Raw genomic sequence first — 19,223 nt, 5'->3', positions numbered from 1 at the left:
CTACTACTACTACTGCTCCTCATCAGCAACGACGACCAGCTGCTGCTGCTGCTGCTGCCGCCTCCTCCTCCTCCTACTACTCCTCCTCCACCACCACCACCACCACCACCACCACCAACGACAACACCACCACCACCACCACCTCCGCTCCACCTCCTCCTCCTCCTCCTCCTCATCCACCAGCAGCAGGAGGAGGAGGAGGAGGTGACCCTCACCTCCTCCTCCTCCTCCTCCTCCTCCTCCTCCTCCTCCTCCTCCTCCTCCTCCTTGCAACATGCTCAGAACATCTGCTCCTGTCTTGCCGAAGTTCTTGGGAGGTTGAGAGGAAGAGGCATGTGTCTTGTACTGATGGCTGACCAGGATAGTATGATCTCCTCCTCCTCCTCCTCCTCCTCCTGCATGATGACGAAGAGGAGCATGTTGCGGTGCAGCAGAGGAGGTGGTGGACATGTCCTCGTACATGGCTCTGATCTGAGAGACTTTGGTGGAGCCAGAAAAGTTCGACTGGGAGGAAGCGGCTGAGTGAGCAGAAGGAGCGCGTCCTGGAAGCTGGCGGTGAGGAGCAGAGGTAGTCTCACTTTGACCACGGGAGAAACCAGAGGAGAGAGACGAGCGCGACGAAGGTCGGAAGTTTTCTTCCTCCCGCTGCTGCTGACTGCTAGCTGATGAAGTCCTGGCGACGTCTTTACCCCGTGGGAGATGGGGAGCAGGGGGATGAAGGTGATTCACTTCAACTCCACCGAAATCTTCGTGCTCTCTCGGCTCTGGCTCTTGCTGATGCTGCTGAGGATGACGAGGATGATGATGGTGATGATGATGATGATGATGATGATAATGCTCCTGCTGCTGCTCATGGTCTTGATGTTGAAGATGACCATGAGATCCTTGATCGGAAGACAGAGAATCGTGATGTCGCTGATGATGCTGATGATGCTGCTGATGATGCTGCTGCTGCTGATGATGATGATGATCATCATCATCATCATCATCATCTCCCAGTCCCTCGTGATTATGCTCATATTGAGCACTGCCATGGTCGATGCGTGCGACGATCGGCTCATCAGCCTGCCTCTCCCCTCCATCCTCGCCCCTGGTCCCTTCGTCGTCACTCCGCCTCAGCTGCTCCCTCCGCAGAGTCCGTGAAAAGTCGTCCAGGTCCTCCTTCCCCCAGCCTTGTCGATCCTGTCCCTCCTTCGTCTCCCCTGCCCAGTCCCGTCGACGTTCTCCTTCCTCCACTCGCTCTGACTCTGGGGTCGAGGCGATGGTGTCTAGCTGCAGTGTCGCCCTCCCTCGAGTGTTGAGCCCCTCCGAAAGGTCCTCCTGCTCGCTTTCGCTGCTTTCGTCCGGGAGCTGAGAAAAATGTGAGGTTGTGGCTGACAGAAAGGAGAGAAAAGCATGACACAGGGAGAAAGCGAGTGAAACTTGATGAAACGGGAGGAGGATCTCAAATTTCTCGTATCATCACCTGCAACCCATCGTTCGAGTTCAAGAACAGCTCCATGAGATGCTCCACCATATCGTGTCTTGAACGCCCAGAGACGTCCTGCAAGATAGATCATTCCAATCGCAGCAGAGCAACTAGATGGAGAGGTGGGGGGAGGGTAGCAGAAGAACGTGGGAGATGAGAGTAAAGAGGTTGGGCACCTCAATGCCATTCATAGCAGCAATCTTGTGAAATTTCTCTGGTTTTACCATCCACAGGTACTCTTTGAGCTCCTTTGAGCCAGGTCAGCATCTTTACCCCATCTCTACAGCTCACCTCCAATCCCTCCGATGAAATGTCATCATCATCCTCTTCATTGTAACTCTCGTCCCCGTTGGATCGACGAAGTCGGCCATCACCTGACGCCAGCTGACTGGCACTCTTTCACACCAGCGGTCAATGTCAACTTGTCAAAGGGCGAGACTTAAAAAACACCTCGGAGAAATAGCTGTCATCTTGCGTAGACATGCCATGGTAAACCCCAGCTCCGCCAGACTGCAATCGATCGACGAAGTTGCTGGCATTTCCATCTGAGGAAAGTCCGTCGTTCTCAACTGGTTTTGTTCCTTCCCTCTCGATTCCATTGCTTGTCTTTCCCCGAGGTTCCTGCGCAGACATTCATCAGTCATACTCAGAATCATTTCAATCCAATGGCACCGGGTGCTGTGGGGCTGACCTTGAGTTCGCATCTGATCCTGTCAAGGAATCGAATTGCCTGCAGCACCTGTCAACCTCCTTTGAAGTCAAAGTCAAGACAACCTGAACTCGCTCGACTGCTGTTTATCAATCTCGTTCAGTCTCTCGTCGATGCTTTGAATCTGGACATGGTCACAAAGAACAGCTTGAGTCTATCCAGAGCAAGGTGTCAACACCTGCATTCTTAGATCATTCTCGTCTCTTTGTATTTCTCCGGCGGAGATCCCATACTTGCCTGTGATTCAACGTCAGCACTCAACAAACGAAGAACGAGGGGTTTGAAACAAAATCGAAAAAGTGACATCTACAAAAGATGAAGAGAAGAGAAGCGGCATGACCAGAGAATTCCTGATATATCTTCTGCATTTCTTCCATTTCGTGCTCCAGCGCCTTTCGCATCTTGATCAACTGCTGTTTCTCGTCTTCGCTTATCTCAGAGTTATCCTCCATCAGTGCTTCATAATTGCCGTCATTCAATCTCCTCCCTCCCCTCTCCTGGTTGGGTTGACCGCTCAGCCCCACTCCTGCTCCCTCCACCTTCACCTCCCTCCCATGCTCTTGATCTGGATGCATTCGGCGATCCGAAGAGCTCGACGATTTCGTCCTGCTCATTCCCCGCTGCAATTCTTACTCTTCAATCGTCGCCAGCGACAAAGTCCCCTCCTCCTCCATCATCACAACCAGCTGACCTCTCTGCTGGTTCTCTTCGACTCTCCTCCTCCTCCACACGCTCTTCAGCCCGCACGCCGCGACTCGCGGCTCATTTCGCCGATCTTGTCAAATCGAGAAACAAAAAGGTCAAAGGCCTTGAAACCTACCACCCCTGTGTATGAGTGAACCCACAAGACTACCCACCTACGTTAGAAGTACAAATCACTGGGTGTCATTGGGGTGGTCCAGGACCCCGTGTCGTGCACCTTTCGATTGATGAGTACCTCTAGCTTGAGGGGGTACTGGTACCCCCCAAATGTACTAGAAGTTGCTGGCCTAGAAAGGGGTAGGTGACCTCAAGTAGGGCATCAACTACCCCCTCCGAGGCTCGGTGCCAATCAGATCACCCCCACCCCTTACCTACAGTGACAGGTATCATTCCTACGGGTCCAATTAGTCTAGGAACTACCCCTACTCTGAAACCATCCCACCCTGCCCCACCCCCCAGCCCGTATTTCCACCCCCGGCAATTCCAGGCACAAAATGCTCGCTTAGCTCCATGCGGCCACTGATGGATCAGCCGATGATCAGCCGCGGCCATGGTGAGGAGGGGGGAAGAGGAGGGGAATGTGTGATGAGAAGAGGGAGGGGGAGGGGGAGGGGGAGGGGGAGGGAGAGCAGAGCTCAGAACAAGCATGAGAACAGTCGCCGATTAGTCCGAGGGGGAATGTGACGTGTGCTGGAAAAGGCACTGGGAGAAGAGGTTGAGACAGAATGAGGGTGGGAGAGTCGGTAGAAAGTGGGGAATGGAGGGCTCTCGGAAGCGACTGAAGAAGTTTCTTAGTGCTGGATGTGTTCGGCTTCTGTAACTCTTACTGAGCAGGACGATCTGCTCAACGACTTGCCGAGGCTGAGAGTTACCTTGCCGACTACTACAACCAATATCGGCCAGGAATCGGTGGCAGGAGCAGCTGGAGGTACTTGCGCAACAGCAGAGTTGTGGTGAGTCGACAGGAGTTGATGGAAGTCGAGGAGGGGTTCGTACTGCAGAACCTGAACATTCACTCAGGTGGCAGGGACTCTTGGGAAGCAAGAAAGTGCGGAACGGACGTACTTGTTGGCTATTCCCAGATCAAGCCTGGTTGTGACCAAGAGAAATGAGAACATGTCGAACGATAACAAGGAAGGGAACGTCTCGTCTCAAGAGGTCAAGGGCGAAGAACAAGATACCTTCATCATTCGCGATACGTCGAAAGAACTATTTCCCAAGTTTCCGATCAGACAATCATCTATCTCAAGGATCCTCAAAATGGAGCCTCTGAAGAACGCTTCGAACCAGTTTGCAGACTCTCCCCGGCCTCGTCTCCGTCCAGCGATGTGCAACATGGACCACAAACAGATTTTATTCCAACATGCTAGCCCTCTGAGGACAAAGTTTGATCTGGAAGGAGGCAATTTTGATGTTTTCTCCTCCACAACAGGTCAGCTGCCTGCTCCTTGTGCTCTTGCCAGCTGCCATGACCTCTTACCTGCTCCTCATGCAGAGAAATACTCAGGATATCCCGCCTTGTGGAACGGGCGGACCAGTCAAAACCTAAGCTGCCGCAATGCCGGGGCAAGCATGTTGCAAGAAATCAGCGGGAGGTGCTTTGACGAAGAGAATAAGTTCAATCCATTGAAGGATTGTGCTGTTAAATTGGAAAGGAGCCATCTGGATGGGGCAGACGATGCTTTTGAGGAATCCTTCCTGTCGGATGTAGTGGAGGAGAAGGAGGAGGAAGAGGGGTTGTACCCCAAGTACCATCGATCGGAGATCGAACTCATTGCTCGAGACTCAATAGACCTGGAGAAAGAGATCAAGCAAGCGAGTTTGATTGCGTCCAACAAGAGATCGCAAAACAGCTTTACGTCAAGGAAAGCAAAGAAAAAAGAGTTTTCAATCGACGAGGTTTCATGCGTGTTTGAGCGATTCTGACACACTGACTGAAATGTTGTCAGGAGGATATCAACTCGCCATGGACCCCCCCTGAAACCCCTGAAAACAACTACGACTTCAGAAGCAACATTGACATTGAATGATGCTTGTTGTTTGTTTATTGTTTTGATATGTTCAAGGTCTATCCTGCTGTTGGCGCGGGACAAACAATTTTGAGTTGTTGACTGTTGGATTTGTTGATTAGTAGACTTTACCTGTACATACTGGTTTCTTGCACCTGATGTAATGAAAAACTCACACAGGGCAACTGATATCAACTCACATTATGCCTTGCAAGATGGTCTTTCAATGCTGGAATATTCTTCATTTTCTGAGTCAACGTCAGCACGAAGAAGTGAAGCGTTCAACGATCGACGCACTTCTTCTGTGCGATGTGATATCATGTCGTCCTTGAGCCATTGACTGCCAAGTTGTCAAGGACGAAGCGATCAGGCATCTGTCACTTACAGCGCTTGTTCCTTATTGATCGAGATCTTGCCGTTCCTTTCAAGATCCTCCATGAGCATCCCGCTGTCGATGAAGAATGGCGGCTGATATTGACCGTCAAGAGAGAGACACTTGCAAGGCTGAGAGACCTGAAACGAGTTCCAATGCTTCTTGTTCTTCAAGCATGGGGAGTCAAAGTCTGTGGATATGACGTGCAGGTGAAGGAGCTTCAGAGACGGGATCTACCTCGTCATGACGCGTTCGAAGTCAAGAGAAACGTGTTTTGCAAGGCAACCGGTGCAAGAACTTACAGAATGGTATCCTATTCTGAAAGAGAGCTCCTCGCAACCTGAATCTGTTACAATCGATTCAGTGTAGGTGTGTCAGTTGTGCCAAAACACCTTGTCGAAGATGTTTTGTTAGCTTGACGGCTATCTCATGCATATGTCTACACGTTCAAGTTTGACACTGAGAACAGTTGTTTTGAAAGCTTCAACCTCAAAACTTCGAGATTGCTCCTCTTGAGGTCATGTATGGACATGATTTTCTCTTTGGGCAGGACCAATGAGTGATATCTTGGAACGATCAGACGATCGGTGATGCACAATTTCCTGCGCACCTTGCCTTGGGGAAGCCATCATAGATAACAACACAGCGTCTGCAGTGCAGCAACAAACTTAATTGGACAAATTAGATGGATTGAAAGAGAAATGTTCACTTGTCCTCCAGCAGTACAGATGACCGATGCTTTCCAAGGTTGTCGAGAATGTCCAACAGCGCCTGCATGAATGCTCATCAGTAGACATGGAGCATTTGCATCATGCTCCTCACATGCTCGAAATGTCCTGAGAGGACAGGTCGGCCTCGCCGCTCGTTTGGAGCATACGGCGTGAATCTCGACTCTTCCGCAAGGATTCGCTGTTCAACAGTGAGGTGTCATGACATGGAAGATGCATGGCAGACAGTCTGGTTGTCGTCTTCAACTTGTTCTTTGTCCAAATCCTCCGTCATTCGCCTCTTCTTCGGCACTGCCTGCCAAGTTCCGTGGCTGTTAGCATGAAGAACAATTGAGCACTTCGTTACCCCCTTCCTCTCTCACCTCTAGCGATTCCCTTTCTCTGCCCTCCTCCGCATCTCTTTCTCTCTCCTCCTCAGAACTTTCCGGGAGGGCAGTGTCACACAAAGGGCAGGAGAGTCTCCATACAACCTCGGCAGAGGGACTACGGGGGGGTCTTGCCAAGTGTTGTTCCTTGTTTCAGCATCATCATACAGGGTAAGAAGCCGTTCCTTTGCCGCGATACCTCAATGTCTGCTCGAGCCATTGCACGTGAACGGGCTTTGCACCCTCGAACCTCTGGAAGGAGCGCCTCAAGTCTTCCACCTGCCCAGCTGTCACGGAGTGACATCAGCATCCGACCGCCGCCTACCTTCTTCCTGCACGCTGCGACAGTTTTGTCGAACACAAAGTAGTCAGCGCGTGCCCCCTCTCTCTTCTCCACTAGCCCTCCAGATTTCTCGATCATCGACTTGATCATCATCATCCTGAGAGCGCCGCATGTCGGGGACAGGAAGAATACCTTGCCCTCCATGGAGCTACTGCACTAAACCAAGCGCTCTCAATACGAGGACTGGGGAGGAGGTGTATATATATTTCATTTTTGTGATACTTGTTAACTCGGCGGCTGGTCAAGGTGTATATCACCCCTACCTTTTTGAGTTATCGGAATCTCGTGAAAGGTCTGCTCACGCGAGTTCGATTCCACTTGCTGCCGCTTCCCTACTCTTTTTATGGTTTCCGGCAATCATGCCATCCGCTAGTAGAGTCACCGGGCCCGGCATGTTTCAGTCCCCGGTCCGACTGATTTTTAACTTAACTTTGAGTGAAGCTTGCCAGTGTGCGTATATATGTGAGCTCGCCTCGGCCATGCAGCTCAAGATCTAGTAAGTCAGCAGAGCCTTCGTATCATACAAATAGAGAAAAATGTGGAAGTGCGGGGAGGATCGCGAGAGTATCGGGGACGTGAACAAGAAGCTCACGCAAGTGTCTCCCCCCTCCCACCCATGCAGGATGAAGGCAGGCAGCCAAACTTGTAAGTGGTCAACCTAGAACAGACTTGTGTCAGTGGGGTACGACTGGTGTAAGGCTTCGACGGTGATGTCTGAGACTGCTCTCAAGCTTCCTGCGCAGCCGGTAGCGTGACATCCTCCCCAGTCATCTTCACCAGCAATGCTCCTTGTCTGGCTGCTCCCAAGAGTTTGCGCCCTCGCGCTGCTGGGGATAGTGATCGCGTGGGTCATCCTCGCAGAGGGAGGCTTCGGCACGAGCAGCGCGGCGCTGTTCGGCTGGCATGCCCTGGGCATGACTCTCTTCCTCATCGCCACCTCGGAGGGTATCCTGATCAAGAGCTTCCCGCTCTGGAGCAGGATGGACCTGTGGATGGGGCACGTGGCGTTCCACCTGCTCGGCATCATCTGCGCGCTCCTGGGGCTGGTCGCCATCATCCAGTACAAGAGCTTGTCGGGTCAGGGCAACGGAACGCCGACTTGCCCGATGACCGGCTGCCTCGAGTCTACGGGCCAGGCTGGGCTTGATGGCACGTTTCCGTTCAGCACCATGTACAGCGCGCACTCATGGATGGGAGTGCTGTGCCTGTTGCTATGGGGCGGGCAGCTGGCGGGGGGCGTGGCGTCAAGCTTGTACCCATGGAGGGGTCCCGAGCAGCGTGAGGCGGCGAAGAAGCACCATCGCTTCTTCGGGCAGGCCCTGTACGTGCTGCTCATCGCCACGTGCTGCATGGGGTTCCAAGACATGCAGTCAAGCGACCTCGCGGGCTTCGGGTACGGGATCTACTCTTCTCCGTCCCTCCTCGCATGCGGTGCAAGCCTGGTGATATCGATCTATGGGCTGACGACCCTGTATGCACTCTTCTTCAGCAAGACTCAGCCCGCGAAGGGCAAGCAGGATTCGAGCGAAACATGGAGCACTGGCAGCTGTTCGACATGGCCGACCCTGTGATGACGGTAAAGGCAAGTTGACCTCCGAGTCGCACTACGCACGTTTCATCATGTTTAGGGCCTCTGTTGGAGTCTTCCAAGCAGGGAACAGAAACTAAGCCCTGAATGGCTTGACTCGTATGCTGTGTATGCCAGGACTTGTCAGGCTCTGAGTCAAAAGCCTTGAAGGCGGGGAGAGAGAGGCGGGGAGAGCAGAATAGAAACAGATCGAATAGACCATACTCAGATGAGACTCGTGACGCCTCAGGCTAAGGTTGCTAGCCTTCCAACTATTCTAAACTTTTCACGCAAAGTTTCAAGTTAAAAATCAGTACGAGGACCGTGCAGGAGAGTAGAGGAGGAACTACAGTGTGCTTCAACTTTCTCAAATAAAGCCTCCGACACTCAGTGACTGTTTGGTAAGTCAGGTTGCCAACTTGCTTGAGTTGTCCGCCTGGCCCGGTGACGGTCGGGCCTGGTACTCCGAGGCACTGAGCCGCAAAGACTTGAGGACTCAGCCCGCCTTGGAGACTTTTTTTTAGCGGCGCAACAGTAGTGAGTGACTCTTGGCGACTGACATATAAAGGAAGCGGTGAGGTGGTACCAATAATGACCTCGTACTTCCCCGCAAAGGTATAAGGCCGAGACGGCAGTGCCTGAGGTGTAGGGAGGTTGATACTGGGGACGTGAGCGGGAAGGGATACAAGGGGAAGCACTTGGCGTGAACAGTCTTGAGACAAACAAGAAGACAGGCCTCCATGAGGCAGCCGATCGTGTGAAGCTTCACCTAGAACACACCATCAGCAATGCTCCTTGTCTGGCTGCTCCCAAGAGTTTGCGCCCTCGCACTGCTGGGGATAGTGATCGCGTGGGTCATCCTCGCAGAGGGAGGCTTCGGCACGAGCAGCGCGGCGCTGTTCGGCTGGCATGCCCTGGGCATGACTCTCTTCCTCATCGCCACCTCGGAGGGTATCCTGATCAAGAGCTTCCCGCTCTGGAGCAGGATGGACCTGTGGATGGGGCACGTGGCGTTCCACCTGCTCGGCATCATCTGCGCGCTCCTGGGGCTGGTCGCCATCATCCAGTACAAGAGCTTGTCGGGTCAGGGCAACGGAACGCCGACTTGCCCGATGACCGGCTGCCTCGAGTCTACGGGCCAGGCTGGGCTTGATGGCACGTTTCCGTTCAGCACCATGTACAGCGCGCACTCATGGATGGGAGTGCTGTGCCTGTTGCTATGGGGCGGGCAGCTGGCGGGGGGCGTGGCGTCAAGCTTGTACCCATGGAGGGGTCCCGAGCAGCGTGAGGCGGCGAAGAAGCACCATCGCTTCTTCGGGCAGGCCCTGTACGTGCTGCTCATCGCCACGTGCTGCATGGGGTTCCAAGACATGCAGTCAAGCGACCTCGCGGGCTTCGGGTACGGGATCTACTCTTCTCCGTCCCTCCTCGCATGCGGTGCCAGCCTGGTAATATCGATCTATGGGCTGACGACCCTCTATGCACTCTTCTTCAGCCACGACTTATCCGCTGAGGGCAAAACAACAGCCAAGAGAACTGAGCAGCAGCCGCAAGTTTTCGACATGGACTCTGTGATGTCGACAGCGATTGGGCCCGTTATTGGTCATGAAACCGTGGCAGAACGCAACATCATTCCCGCCGGTGCATCAGTAGTCACAGTATTCGAGCATAGCGAGTAGAAGAAGGATCTAAGAAAATGTAGTGCTCAAGTTCCAACACTTGCTCTGATCCGTTATGAAAATCGGAATCGAAATTACTTCCACACGCTCCACATCGGAAAATCGTTTGAGAAAGGGCAGCACCTTGACTTCACACCACGTTCATCCTCTCCATTGTCTTGATCCAAGCCTCTTGCGTCAAACAGAAGCCGAAGACTTGATCCTTGAACTGCTCGTTAGATGCGCCCTCTGCCTTCTGCTGCAGCCATGCCACGATCTCCCCCAAGCATGCGAGGTAGGTGGTTCCCTGAGAGGGTGAGTGAGCACAAGTGAAGGGTAGCAGAAGAGCCAATGAAGCGAAAGATGCAGAAATAGGAAAAGGACCATCAAGACAAGAAACCATCAGCCACAAGGAATGCTCTGAAAGATGCAAAGAGAAGACTGAAGAAAAGGGTTCGCAACAGGTCTGACAGACAGCAAAACAACATCAGCCTCATGACTTGCAATACCTTGAGGGGAGCCTCGCGCAACCATTCGCAAAACGTCTCAGTGAACTCCAGCCCGATCCTCTCAGCCTGGTGATCGTTGAAGTAGTTGTGCGGGTTCCTCTCCTGCTTGACGAGCGGGAAGCCAAACATGATGGCATGGTCGAGCTTGTCGGCTATCGCCATGACGACGTACCTGCAAGGGCGCGGTTACACGAGTGTCCCTGTCTCGAGCAGGAGCTCAGGTGAGAGTATCGTTACCCTGCCCAGATGTCGTCGTATCTTCCGACGTTGGGACTGAGACAGTATCCAGGGATGACCTGGAGGGAATGCGGGGTCAGATCGGCAGGAGATCAGAAGGAAGCAGGAAGCGCAGATCGTGAGCACGCCTTGAGTTGTGTGTGTGTATGTTCATGTGTGTGTGTGTGTGTGTGTGTGTGTGTGTGTGTGTGTGTGTGTGTGTGTGTGTGTGTGTGTGTGTGTGTGTGTGTGTTCTCTCGAGTTTGGGCACAAGATGATGTAGATGAAAGAAATGCTTCCAAAGAGATGGTTATGAAGGAGAACCAAAGAGGCCCAGAAACATCAATACATGACATGGCAATGATTTGCAGCAGAACACGAGACAAGTGAGCGACGTGCCCCTGGCATCACCTCGCGCGAGATGGCGGTGTTCTGAGAGTTGAACGGACACCAAGTCTTCCTCGATAAGGAGAAGCTGTCTTCTCGCAGATACCTCTCAGCTGAGATGTCATTGCACAACCTTGTGATCGCATCCACATCTGGATCATCCAGCCACAGCCCCGCGTTGACCACCACCTGCACCCCTCTCACGACCGGCCCTGCCTCGCTCGGTTCCTCTCGGCAACAAGGCAGGAAACCAACCTTTCTGTTCTGCTGGACTGCACGGTGGATCGGTTTGGGACTTCTCCATCTTGGAGCAAGTCAGGAAAACGATGCAAGGGCCTGGTGCGGGCACCTCTGATTCATGGGATATCCTCGAGGATAGAACTCAAACTTCCTCTTGTCTTCGAGGTATTCACAGACATTCAACCTGCCAACGCTGAAGTCAACGCGAGCAAACAATTTCCTCCTCATAACCGCACTCACCATCCTGTATTGGAAACCAAGGAGGTGTGGGGAATCTGATCTTTGATGTGCCGGATGTGCTCGCCGATAAAGTCTTGTCCCTCAACGAAGTAGTTGTCGTCATCTGCACTCATCATCACAGCTGGTTGGACAAGAGATGATGCCGAACGTGCCTATTGTGATGATGATTTCACAACCGATCTGATAAGCTAAGAGGATTGCTATATTCCTGCGCTGAATGCTGTTCCATGGGATAGCGCTTGCAAGCTCTGGGAAGTCTTGCAACTTCCACCAACACACATCAGACAACAATATCTTCATCACAAGCAGCAGGAGTGTTCTCACCCAGTTGATCTGATCGTCAACAGTGAGATATTGACATTTCATTTTAAATTCCTCCGCGCACGCGTCACAAAACTGCTTTGCCTCTGGCGGAGTCTTCTTATCCCCAGCAACCTTTCACAGCGACCAGTCAGCTGGAGAAACAGGCATGGCATACACGCACTATGAAGATAGCATCGCTGTGTCCATTCTCCTTCGCGTTCTTCATGTACGCATGGATGGCCTTGGGTACCTGGTGCCAACATCCGTTCGTTCACAAGAGTTATAACCCAACCGTCAGGTCGACTTGTTCCCTCTGACTGCCTTGTTATGCTCAAATGTCTCTATAATTTCTCTCTAAACAGTGTTTCAAGCAGGTCCATATGCTCCTTCTCCATGCTAATTTCATACGTCGCCCTGCCTTGACCTCCGCTTTCAAGTTGAACGTCCCTCCCTCGTTGAGTCATGGGACCCAAGATTGTATGAAATCTAACATGAGTTGTCCTCGCAGCATATTCACACGACGTTGTGAGACAACTCACTATCCGATCGTCTCATCACTCTCGTCACTCTCATCTGCTTCAAGGGCTGCAAGCAGATTTGATGCAGCCCTTCTGCTGTCCTCCCGCTTCCTCTTCTCCCGCACCTTTCTCATCCTCCTCCTCCTTCCACCTCCTTCTTTTCTTCCTCCATATTCACATATCTTCTCCTCCTCTCCTCCTCCTCTGTCTCACGTAGATCGTCGTCGTCACGATCGCCGTCCTCCCCATGGTCGCACAAGCTCAGCCTCCTGTCACCAGGCTCTCAAGAATTTGCAGTAAAGAAATGCCAACGATTAGGCCGGCATATGGAGAAAATATGGAATATCGGGGTTTAAACATTATTTTTGAGTGTTAATTATGTGAGGTTTATTGTCAAGCCCGCCTCGTTTGGAATTTATTAGTATTTTTTTGAATTCTTATAATTTCTTAGAAATTCTTGTTGAGCAAAACCCCTCTGGTACCAATATCTTCAAGTTTGGTACAAATTTGATCACTACTCATTTTTAAAATTGCTCTAAGCGTCATTGTCGGACGATGGTTGAAATTTGAGAAAACTATTTCGAATTGGAAAGGATAATTTCGAAGGGTGGAAGAAACTTAAGTTTTACTAATAGCTCTTTGTACCAGAATCAGTACCCCACCCTCCTTGAAAATTCTGATATACACCCATGATATCCTACTAAAAAGTACCCCTTTGAATCCCAAATTCGAGTACCGTACCGTGGCAATGTGCTCAAAAAAAAACAAAGTACCCTACCTATCGTTGTGCTCTGCCACCCACTTACTACCCCCTATTCTTCTTCACTACCCCCTCAAGTTCAGATAAATAAAAGGGTAGTACGAGACACTTGGGATCACCCACCGGTATTAAAATAGAAGCGGGAGGGGGTTGGGGTGTATCCGGAGGGGTGGGGGTAGCGGAAATAGCTCTTGGGTGGTTGAGTGAAGCGACGAAAGGTCGCGCGCCATCAGCCATGCCGTTCGCTATGCTCGCCGGCGCCTCCGCCGCTGCTAAGGTGAAGAGAAATGCAGAAAGCTTTGGTTTCTTCCTCTTATGAAATTGAGTTTTATCGGTCCTCTTGTTTCTCCTTTGTGTCTAGTAAGGTTTGAAATGCAAAGAGCGATAATGGAGGCTGCTGGGAGGGTGCCTTCTCGCTTGTTGTTGGGCCATGTTGCACAGTAGTAGTCTCTCACATTATTCACGAACTCATCTAGCTCACTAAAGTCATTCATCTCATGGCTGTAAATTATCAATATGGTGGAACTCCATGTTTGTTAGTGAAGTTCCGAGGTAGAAAGCTTTCACCTTCCGAGAGTAATATGAAGCTGATGCGCTGGGGATGTTCGATCACACGACCCAAAGATATTAGACAATTACCATCGAGAAATTTTTCTTGAAAATATTCAGATCTGTTCATTCTTCGCTGGAGCTCGGGTTGTAGTTGATTTCTGTAATTCAACAAGGACAAGGCAGATTGCTACACGTCATCTCTTGTCTTATGTAACATGAATTCAAGATTATTAGAGGATGATGTTAGATATGTGATAGCAATTTCTGCAGCTCTTTTACCACCTCCTTTTGTTTTGACATGCTTCACTGTTGATCGGTTGTGCATCTGACGTAGTTACAGGCACTTGCGCCCACAGCATGCACAACCATCGAGGAGGTTGGATCCACTGGTGTCGGAGCTCTTACCCTCGGCTTCCTTGCCCTTGCTGTCTCCACCGTGGTGATGGTTGCTAAGGCTGCTAGTGCTGATGCCGAACGACGCAAGTTCTACTTCTGCAACACGTTCATCTGCGGTGTCGCCACCTTCTCCTACTTTGCTATGCTCTCGGGACAGGGATGGACCGCTATTGCTGGATGCAGACAGTTCTTCTATGCTCGTTATGTCGACTGGCTCATCACTACTCCTCTCCTTATCCTTGACCTCGGCCTTGTCGCTGGTCAGGACTTCGTTACCATCGCTGCCGTGATTGGAGCTGACAGTAAGCCCTGTGTATGAGATCTAGTGTGGGTGGCTGACTTACCTTCAGTGCTCATGATCGTTGCGGGCTACATGGGTGCTGTCTCTGTTGTCACCACCGTCAAGTGGTTCTGGTTCCTCTTCGGAATGGTGAGCGCATGCAGATCTGATTGACGGCCTTGTACTTACTTCTCCAAGGCCATGTTCCTCCCTGTTGTCTATTCTCTCGCCAGGACCTTCCGCGAGACTGTCATCACCCGCAAGGAGCCTGACATGATCGACCTCTACGGCAAGATCGCTTGGCTCACCATCATCATGTGGTCCTTCTACCCTGTTGTCTGGCTCTTCTCCGAGGGATTTGCTTCCTTCTCCGTCTCCTTCGAGGTAAAATTTCATGACTGTTAACGGATGGGCAGTGATCGTTTCTGTCAGGTGGTTGCCTACACCATCATGGACATCATCAGCAAGTGTGTGTTCTCCTTCATGATCGTTTCTGCCCACGATTCTCTTGGATCCTCTTCGTCGGCACCAAGTCAGGCTCGCGAATATGTTTGAAGTAGTGATTAACTCGAGGAGATGATATATTTTGGTTGTCTACATGCACGTAAATAAAGTTGACATTCTAGCGGAATCCAAGTCGGTCACAACTCCCCTCGAGACATCATCTTCTGTGCCTTCTCGATTGCATCATCCACCTGCATTTTGAACGCCTCGACCTGGGCAGGACATGACCGACTTCTTTGGGTGGGACCCTCTTCACCTTCTCTTCGAGGGCCTTCTGCGCCTCTTTCAGCTTCTTCTGCGCCTGCGTCGCCCATGAGGTTTGCGGCTGCTTAGCGCTGTCAGCGCACCTTAGCGTGCGAGGGGTCGAGCTTCAGCGCCTGCTCCAACCTCTCGATGGCGTTTTCGATTTTCCCTGTACCCGCATGTTATATCACCACTTCCTTGTGAGAAGTCGCCGGGCTCACCAGTGGCCAGGAGCAAGTTCCCGATGTTGTAATATGCATCAATGAAGCGGGGGCTTAGCTTTATGGCCCACTTGTAACTTCTCTCCGCCGTCTCAGTCTTGTTCATGGCGGCAAGGCTTTCAAGACAGGTCTCAACTGGGGCAAGTGGGCACGGCAGCGAGTCTCCTACCTCCCTCCCATGTTGTTGTAGTACTTTGCTTCCTCGGGCTCCAACTCAATCGCCTGCAGTCTTTCTGTCACCTGGCAGCCATAGGACAGCCTCACATCACTTCTCTATAGGATTTCACCGCCTCCTTGTAAGAACCAGCCTTCTCCAACGCAGTTCCTGTGGCCCAGGAACTCATCAGAAGAAGCTGAAGCCGATGGGATCATCGAGCCCTACCGAGGTTGTAATGCGCAGTCGCATCATCCTGATCAAGCTTCAAGGCTCGTTTGTACCTGAGAGAACGTGAGCAAACGGCCAACGCCGTCAAGAGGGGAGTTGATACATTTGAACAGCTTCCGTATGTGAGCCCATCTCTTGATAAACGATTGCCAGATTGTTCAGAACCCCTGTCGTCACCTGCTCGGGAACATTTAATGCAAGGTCATGACATGGACTGATCTATCTCTTACTTCCTCCTTGAGGGCCATGGAGAAATATTTTACCTGCCAACGAGTTCATGAACAGGAGAACCACCTTCGACAATCACCGCCATTTCATACTGCCTCAGTCTACTGCAAAGCGTGCCAAGTTCTTGCATGGCAGGTACATATCTGGTTCACGATCTCGATCAGAATGCCTCTTGAGTACGAAAGGAAACCTGGGATTCTTGGAAAAGGCTTTCTCAAGGCATGCCTTGGCTTGTTCCATTTGGTTGTTCTTGAGAAGCGTGCGGGCCGCCTGCACGCCAGACAGTAGTCACTACTTGGATCTTGATGTTCATGAACTTGAAGGATAGAAAGGAATTTGTTTACATGAGTCAAAGAGTCAGGCCTGTCTTCTCTCGATCTGCCCATCAAGACATTGTGAGCAACGGCAACTGCTACATTGGCGGACTTACGGGCAGGCATCGTCTTTCAGGATGGAACTCTGGACGAGGACGCTAGCCAGAAGCAGGAGAGCCAAACACTTCAGGTCCTTCATCCTCCAACAGTTGCAGGCTGACAGAGAGAGGCTCTAGGACAACTTCTCGACCTCCGTCACCACTTCCTGCAGACTCTTGTAGATATTCTGTGCGTACATGTCATTGACATTCCCATGTTGAGAGGGCGCGTACCTGAATGATAGTTTCGTTCCTCTCCGGTTCCGCCCTTGAGAAGTTGGCCCCCACCTTGCGGAGTTGTTCTGAGTTTCTCTCGATGATCTTCTGGATCTGCTCCAGAGTCTCCACGGTGTCAACTGTACAAACGTGTCACCCGAGGCAAACAGGCGATCTCTTCCCACTTATTTCTGCTCCTGCTGTGGATTGTGGAGATGCCGACGGCTTGTTCTCACCCTCCTGTGCTGCCTTGCTTGTCGGTGTCGTGGGGGGCTCAGTCTTGAGCTTCTTCTCGGGGCTTGGCTGCGGCAGATCGGCACTGGAACTGCTGCTGCTTGCTGCAGCTGCAAGTTTCACAGAGGTGGCGAAAGCTGATAGGCTTCGGTTCTGTTCCGCGCCACCTTGAGGTACGGGGGATGAGAAAGAGGCAGACTTCCCAGGGGCTGAGGAGCAAGTGGGTGAGCGATAGAGTGGAGCTGTCTCTTTCACTGGCAAGGGGGGGGATGAAGTTTTGAAGGCTGTTGTAGGCTGCGAAGAGAGTGCTGGCACAAAGGCTGATTGAGAGCCAGGAGTAGACTGACCTTCTTTGGTTGAGCTTGTCACTGCTGATGCACTCGTCGAGCCAGCTGGACCTGTAAGTGCTTTGGATCCAGATGATCCAGTCGATAAGGGTGCTCCTGATCCAGTCGTTGGCTGTTGGGACGGGACCGGCACGGATTCCTCTGGCTTCCCAGCTACTACTCCAGCTACTACTCCAGCTACTACTCCAGCTACTACTCCAGCTGTTTCTGATGCTGCTACTCCTTCTCCCCTTCCTTGCAGCCGATCCTCTACTTGCATAGAGATGTTTACCTACCCCTTCAATGTTCCATAAAGGACCCGGTATATTGCCACATGTGCATCTACCCCCCTTTTAAACATTCGATGTGGGGGTATGGGTACCACCCATGAATTTCTTATTTTCTGTAAACACTCTGTTTCGGGGCCCCTCAATTTTTGAAATATCTAGAGCATATTATCTTGATAATTTACAGAATTTCAGTGTTCGTGGATAAAATTTAGTCAAGTCGAGCTAGTTTTGTATCAAAAGGCGAGAAGCTTAGAACTAGACTGGGTGGGTCGATGTCCACTATAACCCCTCATAAATACTCAATTTCGGTCTCATATTTTGGGGTGGGGTAGTATAATTCTTTGGTGGGGGGAGCAGAAGGCGAACGGGGTGGGGTGGTGAGGTGAGGAGCGCAAGACCAGACATGGCGGACGAAGGTGAAGCGGAGAGGGGAAACAGGAGGAGAGGGGAGAGGGGGAGGAGCAGGAGCAGGAGCAGGAGCAGGAGCAGGAGCAGGAGCAGGATCAGGAGGAGCAGGAGGAAGAGAAAGAAGAAGATGCGAGGAGTTGTAGATATAATAGATGGAGGAGATGGTGGAGATGGTGGTGGAGACAGAGAAGGTGGGCAAGGACATGTTGGTGGAAGCAGAAGTAAAGTTAACGAGAATATAGCTATGTTGAGAGAATGATCAAGAGGAAGGTTGGCTTTACATTAGATATTGTTTGAACAGATTGATAGCGAAACAAGTTGCTAAACCAAGATCTTGTCTCTAGAATTGAGGGATCCTTTCCATGCTTTCCTTTGACCTATCCTTGTCCTGCTGTTTGATTGGCTCCTTGGCAGATTCGGGAGAGGATCAGGACCTCAACGATATCATGTCGATTGCTGCGAGACTTCGAAATAGGTTGATGAAGAGCAGCTTTGAGAAGCATGAGAGCTTTGCGATGCTCTGCGAGCAAGGTGAGCAAAACTACAACCGGCTGATACGACAAGGGAAATCAGAAGAAGAGGCTTTCGACGAAGTGCTTGTGGAGATTGTGGGGTTGTTGTCGCAGGCGGATCGGAGGGAGGGCGAGGCTGGCGCGGAGGAGGAGCAAGACAGCAGAGATGTCGATGCTGCTCGCGAGATGGCCATTCAGACCAACGAGGAGGAGGCGAAGAAGAGAGAGAAGGAGAGGTGCTGCAAGTGCATCAGCGGGAACATCCTGGAGAGGGAAGTCATGCAGGACTGCGCGTTCGAGAGCTCGCACCTGCTGAAAGAGCTCGGAAGGACTAGATTCTTCCGGGTCTGCTGCGCCAAGAAGGTAGAATGCTGTGAGGAGCACTGCAAGGGGCGCTTCAACGAGAGCAGTGACATCTTCTTGTTCAAGAAAGCCGTCAGGCAGTTCCTTGAGCTCGAGCGCAAGTGTATGAAGTGGTATCCCTACCACTGGCTGCCCTACTTCGAGGACGTGGCAGAGCAGCTTGCAACCATCTTCTCGAGCTGGGAGGGCACGGCAACGCAGTCGGACGAAGAGTTGTTCCGCTCCTACGTGTCGGAGGAAACCTTGACAATGGCGTTGGACATCATAGACAACCTGTTCAAACAGAGCAATGACAGCGTCACTGCGCTGCCGGAGCGAGGAGGAGCCATTCCAGAGATCCTGGTGGAGGCTGCGAGGAGGCATGGCAACACGGATATGGCCGCTAGCTCGATCAGCAGTAACGGAGTGGAAGTGATTGTGCTGGACTGAGGGCCTTTGGGAGGAGGACATGGCAGCAGGTGCATATTTGTAAATTAACATTTGAAAGCAGAGTCCTGCCAGCCCAGTCGATATATTCGATGCTGGGCTGTCCAGACGAGATAAGATAAGAATACAAGG

The 19,223-nt window shown here is 51.7% G+C and overlaps 9 protein-coding genes across 9 annotated transcripts in view; 5 read left to right on the top strand and 4 right to left on the bottom strand.

Moving 5' to 3' along the window:
• GUITHDRAFT_134118 (hypothetical protein) overlaps positions 1–2,791 on the bottom strand; it is a gene marked incomplete at both ends in the record, with an annotated part of 5,754 nt that extends 2,963 nt beyond the window's left edge. Inside the window, 10 exons of the mRNA XM_005838678.1 lie at positions 358–542; positions 1,110–1,350; positions 1,466–1,543; positions 1,645–1,716; positions 1,760–1,856; positions 1,919–2,089; positions 2,160–2,198; positions 2,243–2,301; positions 2,356–2,414; positions 2,518–2,791. Of these exons, the coding sequence (XP_005838735.1) occupies positions 358–542; positions 1,110–1,350; positions 1,466–1,543; positions 1,645–1,716; positions 1,760–1,856; positions 1,919–2,089; positions 2,160–2,198; positions 2,243–2,301; positions 2,356–2,414; positions 2,518–2,791 (1,275 nt within the window). The remainder of the gene's footprint in view (positions 1–357; positions 543–1,109; positions 1,351–1,465; positions 1,544–1,644; positions 1,717–1,759; positions 1,857–1,918; positions 2,090–2,159; positions 2,199–2,242; positions 2,302–2,355; positions 2,415–2,517) is intronic.
• Positions 2,792–3,680: 889 nt separating this feature from the next.
• GUITHDRAFT_102360 (hypothetical protein) lies at positions 3,681–4,909 on the top strand (the record flags this gene model as incomplete). Its single annotated transcript, XM_005838677.1, has 4 exons — positions 3,681–3,807; positions 3,907–4,311; positions 4,375–4,778; positions 4,829–4,909. The coding sequence occupies 4 exons, from the start codon at positions 3,681–3,683 to the stop codon at positions 4,907–4,909; spliced, it is 1,017 nt and encodes a 338-aa protein (XP_005838734.1).
• Positions 4,910–5,016: 107 nt separating this feature from the next.
• Positions 5,017–6,841, bottom strand: GUITHDRAFT_134117 (hypothetical protein; the record flags this gene model as incomplete). The annotated part of the gene is made up of 12 exons (XM_005838676.1): positions 5,017–5,043; positions 5,089–5,136; positions 5,186–5,228; positions 5,274–5,356; positions 5,402–5,451; positions 5,564–5,607; positions 5,872–5,910; positions 5,971–6,032; positions 6,084–6,170; positions 6,352–6,409; positions 6,554–6,633; positions 6,680–6,841. The coding sequence occupies 12 exons, from the start codon at positions 6,839–6,841 to the stop codon at positions 5,017–5,019; spliced, it is 783 nt and encodes a 260-aa protein (XP_005838733.1).
• A 638-nt stretch (positions 6,842–7,479) lies between these two features.
• Positions 7,480–8,268, top strand: GUITHDRAFT_134116 (hypothetical protein; the record flags this gene model as incomplete). Its single annotated transcript, XM_005838675.1, has 1 exon — positions 7,480–8,268. The coding sequence occupies one exon, from the start codon at positions 7,480–7,482 to the stop codon at positions 8,266–8,268; it is 789 nt and encodes a 262-aa protein (XP_005838732.1).
• Positions 8,269–9,052: 784 nt separating this feature from the next.
• On the top strand, positions 9,053–9,943 carry GUITHDRAFT_102357 (hypothetical protein; the record flags this gene model as incomplete). The annotated part of the gene is made up of 1 exon (XM_005838674.1): positions 9,053–9,943. The coding sequence occupies one exon, from the start codon at positions 9,053–9,055 to the stop codon at positions 9,941–9,943; it is 891 nt and encodes a 296-aa protein (XP_005838731.1).
• Positions 9,942–12,598, bottom strand: GUITHDRAFT_150797 (hypothetical protein). The gene is made up of 11 exons (XM_005838673.1): positions 12,549–12,598; positions 11,999–12,067; positions 11,839–11,949; positions 11,667–11,778; positions 11,515–11,617; positions 11,384–11,458; positions 11,290–11,338; positions 11,059–11,223; positions 10,669–10,727; positions 10,432–10,603; positions 9,942–10,229 (listed from the first exon to the last, which is right to left on the bottom strand). Exons 1-11 carry the CDS (start codon positions 12,582–12,584, stop codon positions 10,074–10,076), a joined length of 1,107 nt encoding a protein of 368 aa, XP_005838730.1. The 5' UTR covers positions 12,585–12,598; the 3' UTR covers positions 9,942–10,073.
• Positions 12,599–13,317: 719 nt separating this feature from the next.
• On the top strand, positions 13,318–14,952 carry GUITHDRAFT_150796 (hypothetical protein). Its single transcript, XM_005838672.1, has 5 exons — positions 13,318–13,372; positions 13,988–14,345; positions 14,394–14,473; positions 14,522–14,707; positions 14,756–14,952. Exons 1-5 carry the CDS (start codon positions 13,331–13,333, stop codon positions 14,876–14,878), a joined length of 789 nt encoding a protein of 262 aa, XP_005838729.1. The 5' UTR covers positions 13,318–13,330; the 3' UTR covers positions 14,879–14,952.
• Positions 14,953–14,964: 12 nt separating this feature from the next.
• Positions 14,965–17,372, bottom strand: GUITHDRAFT_161407 (hypothetical protein; the record flags this gene model as incomplete). Its single annotated transcript, XM_005838671.1, has 16 exons — positions 14,965–15,039; positions 15,084–15,152; positions 15,175–15,239; positions 15,292–15,407; positions 15,461–15,531; positions 15,579–15,616; positions 15,674–15,729; positions 15,780–15,853; positions 15,907–15,939; positions 15,984–16,008; positions 16,095–16,174; positions 16,335–16,376; positions 16,469–16,504; positions 16,551–16,672; positions 16,718–16,933; positions 17,114–17,372. The coding sequence occupies 16 exons, from the start codon at positions 17,370–17,372 to the stop codon at positions 14,965–14,967; spliced, it is 1,377 nt and encodes a 458-aa protein (XP_005838728.1).
• Positions 17,373–18,152: 780 nt separating this feature from the next.
• Positions 18,153–19,094, top strand: GUITHDRAFT_102353 (hypothetical protein; the record flags this gene model as incomplete). The annotated part of the gene is made up of 1 exon (XM_005838670.1): positions 18,153–19,094. One exon carries the CDS (start codon positions 18,153–18,155, stop codon positions 19,092–19,094), a length of 942 nt encoding a protein of 313 aa, XP_005838727.1.
• Positions 19,095–19,223: the final 129 nt, after the last annotated feature.

The sequence above is a fragment of the Guillardia theta genome (genome assembly GCF_000315625.1).
Source record: "Guillardia theta CCMP2712 unplaced genomic scaffold GUITHscaffold_10, whole genome shotgun sequence".
Lineage (NCBI taxonomy): Eukaryota > Cryptophyceae > Pyrenomonadales > Geminigeraceae > Guillardia > Guillardia theta.
This window is presented reverse-complemented; position numbering and strand designations above follow the sequence as displayed.